This window comes from Salvia hispanica, chromosome 2 (assembly GCF_029641045.1).
Source record: "Salvia hispanica isolate PSC_SH4W2 chromosome 2, Shi_PSC_v1, whole genome shotgun sequence".
Taxonomy (NCBI): domain Eukaryota; kingdom Viridiplantae; phylum Streptophyta; class Magnoliopsida; order Lamiales; family Lamiaceae; genus Salvia; species Salvia hispanica.
The window spans coordinates 8,042,961-8,057,470 of NC_142693.1; the positions used below are offsets into that span (position 1 = coordinate 8,042,961).

The 14,510-nt window shown below is 33.9% G+C and overlaps 3 protein-coding genes across 3 annotated transcripts; all 3 read left to right on the top strand.

The window, feature by feature from the left end:
• Positions 1-1,564: 1,564 nt before the first annotated feature.
• Positions 1,565-5,624, top strand: LOC125211577 (PITH domain-containing protein At3g04780). The gene is made up of 8 exons (XM_048111440.2): positions 1,565-1,699; positions 1,790-1,876; positions 3,118-3,241; positions 3,808-3,856; positions 3,940-3,997; positions 4,112-4,158; positions 4,245-4,322; positions 5,261-5,624. The coding sequence occupies exons 1-8, from the start codon at positions 1,661-1,663 to the stop codon at positions 5,307-5,309; spliced, it is 531 nt and encodes a 176-aa protein (XP_047967397.1). The 5' UTR covers positions 1,565-1,660; the 3' UTR covers positions 5,310-5,624.
• A 1,663-nt stretch (positions 5,625-7,287) lies between these two features.
• On the top strand, positions 7,288-8,832 carry LOC148931513 (uncharacterized). Its single transcript, XM_089064381.1, has 2 exons — positions 7,288-7,444; positions 8,335-8,832. Exon 2 carries the CDS (start codon positions 8,345-8,347, stop codon positions 8,621-8,623), a length of 279 nt encoding a protein of 92 aa, XP_088920507.1. The 5' UTR covers positions 7,288-7,444; positions 8,335-8,344; the 3' UTR covers positions 8,624-8,832.
• A 2,612-nt stretch (positions 8,833-11,444) lies between these two features.
• On the top strand, positions 11,445-13,263 carry LOC125219727 (hyoscyamine 6-beta-hydroxylase-like). Its single transcript, XM_048121780.2, has 3 exons — positions 11,445-11,950; positions 12,294-12,612; positions 12,843-13,263. Exons 1-3 carry the CDS (start codon positions 11,502-11,504, stop codon positions 13,095-13,097), a joined length of 1,023 nt encoding a protein of 340 aa, XP_047977737.1. The 5' UTR covers positions 11,445-11,501; the 3' UTR covers positions 13,098-13,263.
• The last annotated feature ends 1,247 nt before the right edge of the window (positions 13,264-14,510 follow it).

Here is a 14,510-nt window from a genome sequence, read left to right on the forward strand (position 1 = left end):
CATAAATAGTAAGTAAGTCCCACATTCCATTAACTCAATTCACTCACATTTATTATAAAACCTATATAAAAAAAGGGGTCTCACATTCCACTAACTTTTTCAACCAACTTTTCTTTACATTTCTTAAAACTCGTGCCCGGTCAAACTGTGACTTCTAATCGGGGACGAAGGGAGTAAGACATTAACTTTTATACTATAATCCAAGTCAATCGAGGAGAGAAAACCAAACCATGCAAAACTCTTGTGTGTTAATGTGTTTGGCTCCATGCCAAAGAAGTCTGGCCCAACAAGTAGATCAAGCTTTCGACAAGCCGTCCAAAAAGATACTTCGTCCATAAAATATCTCATTTTTTCTTTTTTTTCGTCTGTTCCTCAATAAATGTCTCATTTCACTTTTATATTTGGTTAGTGGATCCTACATTCTATTAACTCATTACACTCACATTTTATTATAAAATTAATATATAAAAGTAGGTCTCATATTCCACTAACTTTTTTTACTCAATGTACTATATAAAATCCAATAATTTCTTAAAATCTGTGATGGTCAAATATGAGACATTTATTCATGGACAGACTGATTAGAAAGTTAATGGCCTCGGCCTAGCCCGACCCGATGCATAAAATTTGTACTTGTGATTTCAAACTTTTGTGATCTAAACTATTTTCGACTCTTGATTTTTAGGCCGCCATAATATAACTTTTTTCTTGATCAATAATTGTTCTGTATTAATCCCATAAATACAACATTTATGATAATAATCATTTTAATAGACATCAAGATTTTAAATTTGTTAGCAAAGTGTGACTAGAGAATTGCTGCGACTTATAAGCATGCCTAAATAATTTACTTCTCTAAGTAAACGCGCTTCACGTGGATGTCAATTGGGTCGGTTCATCGGGTTTCGGACCAACCCTACACGGTTACGGATCAATCAGATGCGAACTATCGGATTGTGATTTCTTTCGGGATATAAAAGTTCAACCCTAACCCTAAAGCTCGGGTTTCGGGCTAGTCCAGCGGGTTAATCGGGTTGCTACCAATAAGATTAACATGCGTTCAATCCAATAAATAATGATGAAAATTAGTTATATTTAGAAAATGTAAAATATTTAATTATGATAAATTTAAGATATATGCTTAAACTCAATTATAAACATAATCAAATACTAATATTTTAGATATTTCGTGAAATTTTAATGCATGTTTTAGAAATTTAAATATTTTTTTAGTGATTTGAAGTTTTTAATTTATTTATCAGTTATTATATTAACTAAAATTCAATATATAACTTGTATATTTAATATAAAATTGAAAGTTATTTTTTTAGTTGTCTATATTATAAAATTAATCAATGAAATGTCAAATTAGATGTAAAATAATAGAATAATAGATATTTTATCAGGTTTTTGAGTCTGGCTCTATCGGATTGCGGACTAATGGGGTTTTTGTTTTATCGGGCTAGAAATTTTCAACCCTAACCCTATATATTTGGCGGCTATTCGGACCAACCCACGAGTTGCGGACTACACTGAAATCTATATTTTTATTACATAGCGTTTTTTTAATGGGGTTGAGCTTTGAAGGATCGATAGGTTTTTAAGAGGGAATCTCCCTTTCTTTTCATTCCATCCCAATTTTTGAGCATCAGCAGCAGCCATGTCCGCCGAAGCAGCCTCCTCTCTTCAACGAAATCAAGTAATTTTATCACTTGCTTACGCGATTCTCTCAGTTTTATTCATGCTGTTTGTTTAATAATCTTTGATCAAACCTTTGATTAATAATCAGGTCGATTTACTGGAGTTTATCGACTGGTCTGGTGTTGAATGTTTGAATCAAAATAGCAGCCACTCCCTTCCCAACGCTCTCAAACAGGTAAATTGTTTATCAGGGATTGCGGTTGTCTTATGATTCTTTACTGTTTTCTCAAGTTAATGGATTTGAGCATTTATGACTTTTCCTTAGAATTAAACAAGTTTTAGTTGGATTCTCACTATTTTGATGGAGTTCGATGTTTCCGTAGACTAAAATAGATATTTTTTGATAATTTGTACACAACACGTTAGAACTTTAAATCTCAGTATGTATTTATATCCTTACAAAGCTATACAATACTTGAGGATATAATTCTCACTTAGAGCTGCTACTTACTTCTCTAATATAAGCCTTACTTCAACCTAAAATAATCGAGTTGGTAGCCGGTGTTAGCTTATTAGTAATCGGAATAGTGCTAAGTTTCATAATGCAGCTGGTCAAAGGCTTTCTCGAAGTATTTATACTTGATAGGCTTCCAAATGTTTCATTCGATTTAGTATTGCAGGTTGCAAATCTCAGAACCTTAATGAAGCAAAATTCTCATTTCCCCTAGACAATCCTTAAGTCGGCAGAAAATATTTCTCAATACTTCTCCTCGACGTTGACTTTCTTGTTCTTATATTTAGTTGCTCTTTTAGCTTGTGAAATCTTGCATTATTGAGTTCTCCGCCTAACATATATTAGGCGATTCGTCATTCGAGTGTCCTTTCTCCATCTCAAGAGTCTCAATTTGTTCATTCAGCTGCTCGATCCTTCCTGCCCGACTGACTTCATAGTTACACCTTTGTTGACCAGATCCCATGAGTGCTACTATCGGTAAGCCGGAGCTAAACATGTCTTCATCAATTATTTCGACATTGGCTTACATTAGATTTGGCTTTCATACTTTGCATTTTGTTCGAGATTTGTAGACTCGGATATTCCTCAAACACTTCTTGTGGTCGCTCGATCTACTTATCGTTTTTGTTGACTTTGTCTGATGTACTTCTATTTTTCCCTAGTGGCATCTTCTTTAACATTCGATTCTTGTACTCCTTCAATTTCCTCACTATCTCATGGTTTTTTCATAAGTTTAACTGTTTCCGTGAATCTCACCCTCCATCTCTTTTGAATCCAACAACTCTTTTTCTTGTCGCATTGTACCAGATCTCATCATTTTTTCTATTTTCCTTAGATTTTCCGTTCATTTGTTACGAATTAAAGCACAAGGCAGTTACATGGTTTCCTAGTTTGTCTCTAAGAGACTGTGTTGGGGCATTGCAGAGCCAAATATATGCTGATGTTGTTTCAAACTGTATCAGGGGTACAGGGAAGACGAAGGTTTGAACTTGGAAAGTGATGCAGACGAGCAGCTCTTAATTTACATTCCCTTTAATCAAGTTGTTAAAATTCATTCCGTTGTAATTAAAGGGCCAGAGGAGGAAGGTAACTAGCTCTTAAGATCTCATTTTATATTGATGCAGTAAAAAAAGTCATGTCCTTAAATGTATGGAGTTCACATCTTCAGTGACCTTCATGGAATCTCTTGCAATGATATTCTGCCTGATTGTTATTTTTATCCTTTTCATTCCCCTGAAAGTAGGTCCCACTTTAATATTGCTGAATATATTGAACGGTTGGCATTAGTAATGTTATAAGGGTGCATTTGCTTTTAGGTATAAAGAAAATTAGAATAAGAAAATTCTCTCCTTTTAAATCTATCACTTCTTTAATTAATAATATTATCTCTAGTTGGAGTGAAAAGAATCAATGAGGAAGGTTGTAATCTTTAATTATATATGAACTATAAAGATGGAAAAGAAAAGAGAATTTAACTAAGATAAAAACTTATCCCTTATTTTCCTTATACCTCAAAGCAAACACACTCTAAGAGTCGTTTTTGTTTTTTAATAATTTTATCCACCACCCCCCGGTCCCTCTCGCTTACCCCTAGTAGATAAGATCCATTGGTGGAATATTTACTCTTATTAATGCTATTTTGGAAATTTCAGGTCCAAAATTGGTGAAACTTTTTGCTAATAGGGAGCACATGGGATTTAGGTATTTATGAGGATTAATCATTTATGTAGATGAGTTTCTCCCTCTCTATTTTTCAACTATTCCTGATTATTATAATTCCACAGTAATGTCACTGATTTCCCCCCAAGTGATACCATTGTTTTATCCGAGGATAACCTAAAGGTAAACTTCAGTACTTCTGATTTCCATCTTGTTTGCTTAAAATAAGCTTTGTTTACTTCCTTGTGTTTGCAATTTGTTTGAAATATAATGCTGGATGTGCTAAAACCTATGTAGGGAAAACCAGTTATACTGAAGTACGTCAAGTTTCAGAATGTCCGCAGGTGCATTTTCATCTCTATGGCTCTACTCTCAATGACATTGCACTGCCAATTTTTTGTGATTGTTCTCACTAATTGTTCTTAATCAGCTTGACAATCTTCATCGAGGATAATCAATCTGGTTCTGAAATTTCGAAAGTTCAAAAGATTGCTCTATTTGGAACAACGTAAGTTTTCATTGCACTTCTCCTTTGAAAATCTATCAATTCACTGTTGCAGAATCAAAGTAGATGATTCAGCTGCCAAGGTTTTTTAATACTACCAATCATAAATAGGCAACTCTATGTCACCCTTGTTTGATGTAGGTGATTGGGGTGTATAATATACCTATGGTACCTTAATATCTGGTTTGGTACAGTCACAAAACACACGATCTTTGACTAATAATGTTTATATGTTTTTGGTAATTGTACATTTTAAATTTTCCATGTCTTATAAAATGCTCTGTGGAAGGTATCAAAGATGGTTCTTTATTCAAAATAAAAATTTGTTTTAACTCTGTAAATTACATTTCTCAAAATGGAATTCTTCTCACTGAAAAGATCTGAACTTCAATTGAAATATTTATGCTTAGTTAATTTTGTTCATTGTCCAACCATTCCTTCCAAGGGAGTACTATCTATTATTCTTGGGTGTGACGTAGTATTAGGGAAATGCTACTGACTCCAGGGATTTGTAGGGATGTAATGGTTCTTGCGAGCTACTCTAAGCTCAGGTCGAAAAAAGCTTGTTTAAAATTTATGTTTTGCAAACAAGCCAAAATTGGGCCTGAAACTGAGCTGGATAAAAATTTAGAGCCGAGCTCAAGATTTACTTCGTTCAGCGTGTGGGCTCGCAAACATGTTTGACTCGAGCTCAAACGAGCTAGCTCGTGGGGCCTAACTTTAGATTATTCGAAGTTTTGTCAATTTAAAGAATTCAAAGAAGAAAATAAGTTATTTTGCCTGCTTATCTGCATTATGTGTTAAGCCTTCTAAATAGATTCGGTATCTACCAACTACGACTAATGTAAACGTCTAAATAATCCAAGATAGCTTAAATGTGTGTATTTTACATGCCACTTGAATGATTTGCCATAAAGTTCATTTCTGCTTGGATTATGCAGGGTTGAAACAACTGATATGAAAGGTCTGAAGAAGATTGAGGATCACTGATCTGCCGGGGAAATGGGTAAGAGATGATGGACATCTTTATTGCCGGGAATTATTTTCAGTACTTGTTTAAACAGAGGAAGAGGAATTGGTTGAAAGTCTCTCGCCTGTTGTAAACTATCGCCCCACACTTGGCTCTAAGAAAAACTCGTGTGGTCGTTACATTTATCACACCTCAATGTTTAACTGATGAATTTGTTTGGCCTTTGTTTTCATGTCTGCATAACTGTCCATAGACTAATTTGCAAATTTTCTGCTTTTCTACTTTGTTAAGATTTATCCAATTGAGATATGGTTATTTGAATCTTCATTGCGATTTGGATTGCTCTCTCTTTACACAGTTTGTTGTAGAATGTGTTGTGATTGATCCAACCTGTGTAGGGACATTTGAGCATTCCAAATTGTTTAGCATGTATTTATCTTGTGGAAACTGGGAAGTGTAGCATAGTGGAGCTTTAGCTTCCTAATGGTTCCTACGACAAAATTTACAATACAACAAAATCTACCACTTTTGAATTTCATATCTCGGTTCTGGTGCAAAGAAATTAGACCGAGTCCACAATTTTGGTTCAAAGAAATTAGGCTGAGTCTAATTTTGGTATATAATGCAAAAGTCTATAATTTGTAGATATGAAGATGAGTTTGACACATGAATTAGTGGAGACATCCATGAGCCTCAACCACTATCGATGCATGTGTTAGCCCTTTCGTGTCTAAAAGTCACACACTCCCACATCGTACAGTTGCGCTCCTAACATGGTTAGGTAAATCCTAGTCGCTCAACGTCTCCTAGTGACCAATGACTTTCATCTGAGTGAGGATCCACCACAAATAGAAAGGAGAATTGAACAAATAATGTTAGAAGAGAAATATACAATGAAGATTGTGATTTATAGGTACAAGAGTAGATTGACATATGCAATTGTGGAGATTGACGTTCATGATCTTGTGTTGCACAAGGCCATGAGCCTAAACCTTCACCGTTGCAAATGACAACTCGTCCTTGTATTTCTGAATCATAGACTTGCGCATCATACATTCATCTTGTGATGTTGGTTCAACTTTTGTTATAGGTGGATTCTCAGCAGCTTAGTGTCTTTAGGTACATTTTGTATATATATAATCAATGAAATGATGAATTCATAGATGAAAATTGTTGGAAACTATCGTGGTTCTTTTTTTCTTTTAAAGAAGGGATATTGGTCCCTAAAATTTTAAAATTGTACATATTATATTTAAATCACTCCAATATGCACCTCTCAAATATTTAAGAGTGAACAACAAAATTAGTCTCTATGTATGACTAATAGAACGCTTGAGGTATCCATGTTTCAGAAAATACACTAGATGTCTCTACGTATGGTGTAATATCATTTGAAGTCCTTTTTCATTATTTACGATCTTCCATGCCCTTCTCACCCTCTTTTTTTTTTTTCAAGAATGCCACTTAGGACATTTTGGTCTTTCCAATATTTCATCATTACATTTCATTAATATAAATAAATTTGAATTTTAAGAATATTGTAAAATAAATTATTAAAATATTAATTTTTATATAAACATAATACCAATAAATTATAAATACTAGAAATTATAATACACATATTATCATCTAATATTTTAATAATAATTAAATATATTTTATTCTCCAATTATTTTTCTTAAGGAATATTTTCCCCACTCTTTTAAAACTAATTTATACTAGGAATATGTGAAATAATGGAAAGATATAAATGCCCTTGGAATGACATTTTTGAAATAAATTGAGGATTAGAAGGACATGAAAGACCGTAAATAGTGAAAATAGACTTCAAATGATATTATACTCATATGTAGGCTGTAGCGGCGACTAGCGCAATTTTTGAAATATGAGTACCTCCGATGGTCGATTAACTATATATAGGAGCTAATTTTGTAGTTCACTCAATATTTAAAGGAATCATAATCAAACAATTTATATGCATACAACTTACAAACAACGTAATCAACGAATTAACAACTCAACTCAACTCCAACATAAAAATAAAAAATACTTGAATTAATGTAACCCTATTGAATCCATTCCAATACACCAAAGTTTTTGGACGCCGCCGCAACCGCCACTTCATCCTTCGATCTCGCCGCCACATTCAGAGCTTGTAAGTATTCATTCTGTAGCTTCGAATAACGTTTTGGTTTTGCTTTGTGTTTGTTTGCGAGTATCTCTAATTTCATAAACTACAAAAGCAGTTTCATTCGATGCTAATTTATCGATTTTTCTCTTGCAATTGAAATCGGCTGCGAACGTTTCTGGAAAGTGGAAAATCAAACATAATACACCACGAATGCTAATTTTCAAAAATATAAAACTAATTAAGAACTGATTTTGTGACTGCTTCAATGAACTTTAGTGTAATATTGTTCCTTTTTGTTCTTTTTACCTGTTATCAGTATTTTTGTTGTCGCTGTTATCAATTTACTGTGTATACTTCTGCACCTTTGTTAATTTCAGCAATTGTCAGATGCTGTTGTTGCTCTTGTTTGCATTTTCTGATTAAAACTGAGACTCATGGAAATTGTTACTTGTATGAAGAAGTAGCCTCTCTCTTAAGTTAGAGACAATGAGTCTAATGTGCAACTCGTTGGTTGAATGTTGTTTCTTCACTATACATTAATCACCAAATTGAGCAATTAAGATTCGTCTAAGAGTTTAATTTGATACACAGAATCTGAGGCGTAAGTTGTTCCTTACATCTACTGATATGTGCTGAATCATCATAGGTGGTTTTGATGGCCTCGAATAATTCACAGCCTTTAATTATCCTTATTTTGTTCATACTTGTAATGAGCAATATCCCGGCGATCATGGTAGCATTAGTAGAAGAGTGTGATTAGGTCTTTGTCGTCAATGAATTGTGAGTCTTGAACCTTATTTTTTGATCGCGTCTTGGTGAAAACATTTCCAGTCACGAGGTTTACTGAATGAAGGAGTGAGATTTCGAAGCATGGCACTGTATATGTAAACTGAGCAAGGCTTTGTTTGCTGCAGGAGTTGGGCGATGGAGCCTCAGCTTCTGAACGTAGACCCTTCCACAGCACGTGTTAAAGTCAGCCTTCACCTTGGCTCAGAGATGCATTCAGCTCTGGCAAGCAATGGTCTTATTTCCGAGCAATTAGTTTCAGTGAAGGAGCAGAGCATGAGCATCCTCAAGGACTTCATCACGAAGAATAATATTCCAAACGATGTTCCTGATGAGCTGGAAGAAATCTCTTCGGATGATGATGATGATGTGGCATCTGCAAAGCCTCCAGTGAAGAAGTCGAAGAATAAGCAATAGGTTCGTATTTGCAACACCTCGCGTCATTAGAATTGCACGAATTCAACCATTTGAGCAGAGATCTGTTATAATGAATCTCACTTATGCTGTGTTGATAGTCTTTTTAAGTATTCTTTCATGTCATGGCTGCAGATATCTGTACCTATAGCTTCCATACTAGAATATCAAATGAAGATTGATGTTTAATTCAAACGTACATTTCCTGCTTCTTTATCCAGTCTCAATTTTATTAGGCATGTCAAAGGGAAAATTTCAATTTAATGGAAATATTCCTAACTAAATATCTAAATCATCAATATTTTAAAAATATTTTATATGGAATTACAAGTAGAATGCATATAGAGGGCATTTGTAGGTCATTGTTAGCTTATTTTTAGGTTATTATAAGAAGGATGACATGAAATGATCTTAACGTGAACTCAAACTTGTATGTTATAATACTCCCTAGCTTTATAATGACCCTTCGTATTTTTATTTAATTATTGACCATTAGATTGTCAAATCTGATGGTGTCATGATTTGGTCTGGATTTTGTATTGAGATCAATTTTTGTATTGATAATTTTCCATTACAAGTATAAATATCCCAAAGTTTCAGTTGATTTTTGACTAGCCGTGTAATCTTTCTGAAGTTGAAATTGAATTTAGGGATATTATTGCTAGTTGTGTGGTAGATAGTAGTTTGGGTATTTAGTTATGATTATGTATAGTTATGTTATTTTCATTAAAAAAATCAATAATCGGGGCAATAAATTATAGTGAAGATATAAAGATATACACCAAAATTGTTAACCATATGTACGGCTCCAAAAGAGAAATAGAGAATGTAATTATTTTCATTTTCATGATTATGAAGAGAGTTTACCAATATTAATGAAATGACACACATTTCAATCCTTGTTGACCCCACTATGCTCCTAATTCAATTTTAATTCATCAGAACATTTGTCCAATATATTCATACTCTGCTAGTACTACTACTTAATCACTGAATACTAGTAGTAGTACTTTTCACTCACAAGTCACATCATAAGCTATTTTATTGAGAAGTTCAACGCCCATATTATATTATCTCTAAAAATATATCGGGGACCATTAAAGTAGAATATTTCATAATATAGAAAATCCAGTACACCAATATTAATTTTGTTAAGGAAGATGCATCTACATAAATCCAACTGGAGAGGGCCATAAGACTAGATTACGGGTTGATTGCATTATGCATATATTGATTGGAGCAAATATTTAAAATAATTATTTCGTTGTCGATGTTTTGTTTATTCATTATGGAACCATTTACGAATAATGATGTGATATTCCTTATAATTAAATCCATAGCCATATTGAAGAAATTGATGTGGACGTGTTATTATTAATAATTATTTTGATATTATTATTGTTATTTAATAAAAAAAAAGCTGAATAATTGTACCTCTTTCATGATTTCATTAATGCATTAGTCAATGGATTAGGACTTCTTACATCGAGATCTCTATGTTAAATGGATTAGTACAATGGTCCATAAAGTTGATCGTGCAAATAAATCAAGTAAAAATACCACTTGATTAACACAACAAAATTTAATGATTCAGTTTTTGTGTCTCATTGCATTATTCAGTTGGGGACCAATTATTTGTTCTGTTGCAATTTCTTACAAATTGACCAATGGTGTGACGATCGTATGAGTTTAATTATTGAATGGCTATTGTCTACGATACAGACTAATTTAATTAATTAAAAAGTTACGAGTAATTAATGTTTAGGGTTTATCTAAAAAATTCCTCAATCGTATAGGACATCTAATTTTGAATTGAAAGACGATATTTAATAGTACTATGTTATTTTAATTTAAGTGTCGAGAGTTTTCGATAGATGTAGACCAATGAACTATTTTATGATATATAGTCGGCGACATCACAGTAATGATAATCTCATTTGAGAATAATTGTTATTCCATATAACATTTAATTTGCATTGTCCAAGAAAAAAAGGTTCATGGATGGACAATCCGAATTTTACTTAAAAACCGGTAAAATAAAAGAGAATGAGAAAGTATGGATAAAGTATAAGAGAGAAAATTTTCATTTTTAGAATAAGATTATTTTTGTAGATATCCAAGACAAAAAAGAGAGTATTTTTAATGAATAGAGAGAGTATAATTTTTTTATTTTTATAATTATGAAATTGGTAGTATTTTGTGTAGATATTCTTACCGTCTATTCTTATTTACTTATTCCGTCTTATAAAATTAGTCTAATTTCATTTTAAACAAGTTTTTTGTCTCTCATTCTTTATTAATTTTATATTAATACATGCGTAGTCTCCAAAGTCCTTACCTTCACGGAAAATGCGAGTATTAAAATTTATTTATTAATATTACAATAAGATTTGACTTTTAAAATTTTAAAAACAAATATAATGTAATACTCACCTAATAAAAAAAATGTAAATTTTCTATCAGAATTTCTTACCCTAGAAATTTTGATAAGCTTAAAAAATTAACCGTTTTTTCATTTAATACTTTAGTTTGCCTTTTATTAATCTAATTCTTCTTCATCTCTATTAAAAACAAAATGTTTGCCTTTTATTTTGTTCTTTTTAATCTAATTCTATCAAAGAAATTTTTTAATAATATGAGCTGTGACACTATAAAGTAAGAGCGTATAAACTCTATCTATATTCTCATTAACCCTCAATATCATGGTCCCATGGTATAAATCGTTATTCTTGATAATCATTTATTAAACTCGTGCTTTTAAACCGTAGCTCCAAATGAGACAAATCGAGAATTGCTATATAAATCTGTCATTGACATCAACACACCTCAACAACTACACATACTAATACTATCCCAATCATTTATTCAAAAGAAAAAAGATATGGATTCTCTTATGTCAAACTGGCTTAACCCTGTGGAAAAAACACCTGAAAAATACATATTCCCAGCCGACCAAAGGCCTGGCTCCCACCCTTTCCCAGTCATGAACGACATCCCTCTCATCGATCTTCAACACCCCAATCCACAACACATCATTCGCCAGATCATCGATGCATGCCAACGCTTTGGAATCTTCCAGGTCATCAACCATGGGATCCCGGCAAGCCTAATGGAGGACACGATGGCCGTGATGAAGGGATTCTTCTCAGGGCCAGTCGAGCACAAGGCGAGCTTGTACTCGACCGACCTCACCAAGAAATGCCGAATATACTCCAGCACCTTGAACTACGACTCCGAGGATGTCCATTACTGGAGAGACAATCTCACTCACCATTGCCACCCTCTCCATGATCACATCCACCTCTGGCCCCACCACCCTCCCACTTATAGGTATCACGTCGTATCATAGGGTCCTGTTAGGTTGCTAACTATCTTAAATTGGTAGCTATGTCAACAGTCTATGTTATAGATGTCAACATTAAGTCTAAGGCATTTGTATGTCAACTGTTACTGTCAACAGTTGACATACAAGTGCCTTAATGTTGAGAAAACATAGGCTGTATACATAGTTAGCAATTAGCAAATAGGTAGCAACTGTTTACATCCCACATATCACATCATACTATATTTCTTGATAACCATGGTGGTGATTCTGACTCCTTTATATTAAAGTTGATAAGTCTCCCCTTTATATAGGGGATGAGTGATTCGTTACTAACATTATAAATTGCAGACAAGTTGTTGGGGCATATGCAGTTGAGACGAGGAAGTTGATGGTGAGGATTCTAGAAGCCATGTGTGAAGGGCTTGGGCTGAAACCTGATTACTTGGAGGGGGAGATGACCAAAACACAGCTGTTGTCAGTGAATCATCACATTCCATGCCCTGATCCGAGCCTCACGCTCGGGATGCCGCAACACACTGATCCCAACCTCATCACCATCCTGCAGCAGTGCGCCGTCCCGGGCCTCCAAGTCTTCCGCCACCACCAGTGGATGGACGTCCCCTCCGACCCCACCGCATTCCTCGTCATCCCTGGCCTCCAACTCAAGGTTTCAAAATTAGATTTTAATTCCTTTTTGCACGTCATTTCATTAAAATAAGTATTTTTTTTTCTTTTCTTATTTTCATGAAACGTTGTTGTTTGACCATCGTAATCAGATGACATCAACATAATTGAAAAAATTGAAAACTTATAATTTAATCTTACTTTTACAAATTTTGACCAGAATTTGAGCATATTTCGTGATTTAAATGGCTATTAACTAGTTGTTAAATTAAGGTGATGAGCAATGGGAAATTTTGGAGCCCAATTCATAGAGTGATGACGCATCGAGAAGAGGCGAGGACGACGATAGGGACGTTTCTGATTCCGTCGAATGAGATCGTCATTGAGCCAGCCGGAGATTTCCGTGCAGTCTATAGAGGGTTCACTTATGGAGAGTTTTTCAGGTGCTTCACTCGGAGCAACTGTGATGCTGATACTGCACTCGCCTATTTCCAAACCGAGTCCAAATCACCAACACTACTCAAATGAACTTCTCTCTTTGTCTTGTTTACTGAAATTATCAATCTATATTTTCTTTTATTACGAATTCTATGTACAAGCTTGCAAGTTTGTGTAATGGTATTGGGGAGTCATGAACTTTATGTATAGAATAAGATTTGAATTTAGATCTAATTGGATACCAAATTTACAAACATGTCATTTGAATACTGATCCTTGAAGCTGTAGAGCTTATATCAGAAAATAGAACTAAAATACAAAAATTCAATAGGGAACAATGCATTTTTGGTGGTGATCAAGTTATAGTTTGAGGCATTATAGCTGAAACTACCACTCATAGCTTAACATCACACATCTTTTCTAACTAAATTGAAATTAAGAATTGCAGATATTGATTAATCGATGCTCGACTTTATTCTATTCGGTTATCAATTAATAACTGCTTAATCGGTTAATCACTCTTAAATAGGGTCATGACCCTTTCATTCGAGTCTGATGTCGTGTGAGAAGTCTCTATATTTGTGTGTTTTTTAGGCTCGTTTCTTATGCAGTATGTATTGGTGTTTGTACTCTACGATCCTAGTTGAACCTGTTTCATGTCTACGAAAAAAGATTCAAGTTTAGATTTTTTAGCATGAACTAGCAGGCATTTATGATATAATGACCCGACTGTTTGTTTTAGTTTTTCTTCTTCTTTATGGTTGGGTTTTTTAATTGGCATGCATTTTTTAAGCATGAATTGGATTTGGGTAATTTAATTAATTGCATGAATTGGGTTTGGGTAATTTAATTAATTGGCAGACATTTTTAAGTGTTGTGTTGGTTTATATTTTATCATGATTTGCAGGCATACATCATATAATTAGCAGGCAATTTTTAATTTTTTTTGTTATGTGGATGATGGGTGTTTATGTAGCAATTTGTTTGTTGTTCTTAATTTTGTATATTTTTAGTTTGGAGACTGTATTTATTTATATGTGATCATTAAATCAAGAATTTACTTTGAGTTTTAGTTTTTCTAGGCTTTGGACATACTTTGCTTGATTAAGGGTGTATTTGATGGCGCCCCTCCACTAGCCCTTCCCACAAAAATTGCATGCCACGTCAGCACTAGCCCTTCTCATTCCACTGCCACATTACTAGCCCTTCCCACTGCACTAGCCCTTCCCACTAGTCCTTCCCACAATTAAATTAATTCCCAATTAAAATTAAAATTCACGGAATTAAATTCGACACAAATACGAACGGAAAATACGAATATTTCATTAAAAAAAAACATACATCATTTGAAAAACAAAATTACATAGTAGATAGAAAAAAAAAACAACCACATCAGTGTCCACCCCTCCGCGTCCAAACCTCTTCCATGATATCCTCCTGAAGTCGAATATGGGCATTTCTTTGCCGCATGTCGGCAAATGCGCGCAACCGCTCAACCTCTCC

What these genes read in the sequence shown, in the direction of transcription:
- LOC148931513 (XM_089064381.1), top strand. Translation starts at nt 8,345, where the DNA reads ATGGAGCCTCAGCTTCTGAACGTAGACCCTTCCACAGCACGTGTTAAA.
- LOC125211577 (XM_048111440.2), top strand. Translation starts at nt 1,661, where the DNA reads ATGTCCGCCGAAGCAGCCTCCTCTCTTCAACGAAATCAA. An exon ending in TTCCCAACGCTCTCAAACAG is followed by an intron (nt 1,877 to 3,117) that starts GTAAATTGTTTA and finishes AAACTGTATCAG; the next exon opens with GGGTACAGGGAAGACGAAGG. An exon ending in AAGTTTCAGAATGTCCGCAG is followed by an intron (nt 4,159 to 4,244) that starts GTGCATTTTCAT and finishes GTTCTTAATCAG; the next exon opens with CTTGACAATCTTCATCGAGG.
- LOC125219727 (XM_048121780.2), top strand. Translation starts at nt 11,502, where the DNA reads ATGGATTCTCTTATGTCAAACTGGCTTAACCCTGTGGAAAAAACACCT. An exon ending in CACCACCCTCCCACTTATAG is followed by an intron (nt 11,951 to 12,293) that starts GTATCACGTCGT and finishes TATAAATTGCAG; the next exon opens with ACAAGTTGTTGGGGCATATG. An exon ending in TCCCTGGCCTCCAACTCAAG is followed by an intron (nt 12,613 to 12,842) that starts GTTTCAAAATTA and finishes TGTTAAATTAAG; the next exon opens with GTGATGAGCAATGGGAAATT.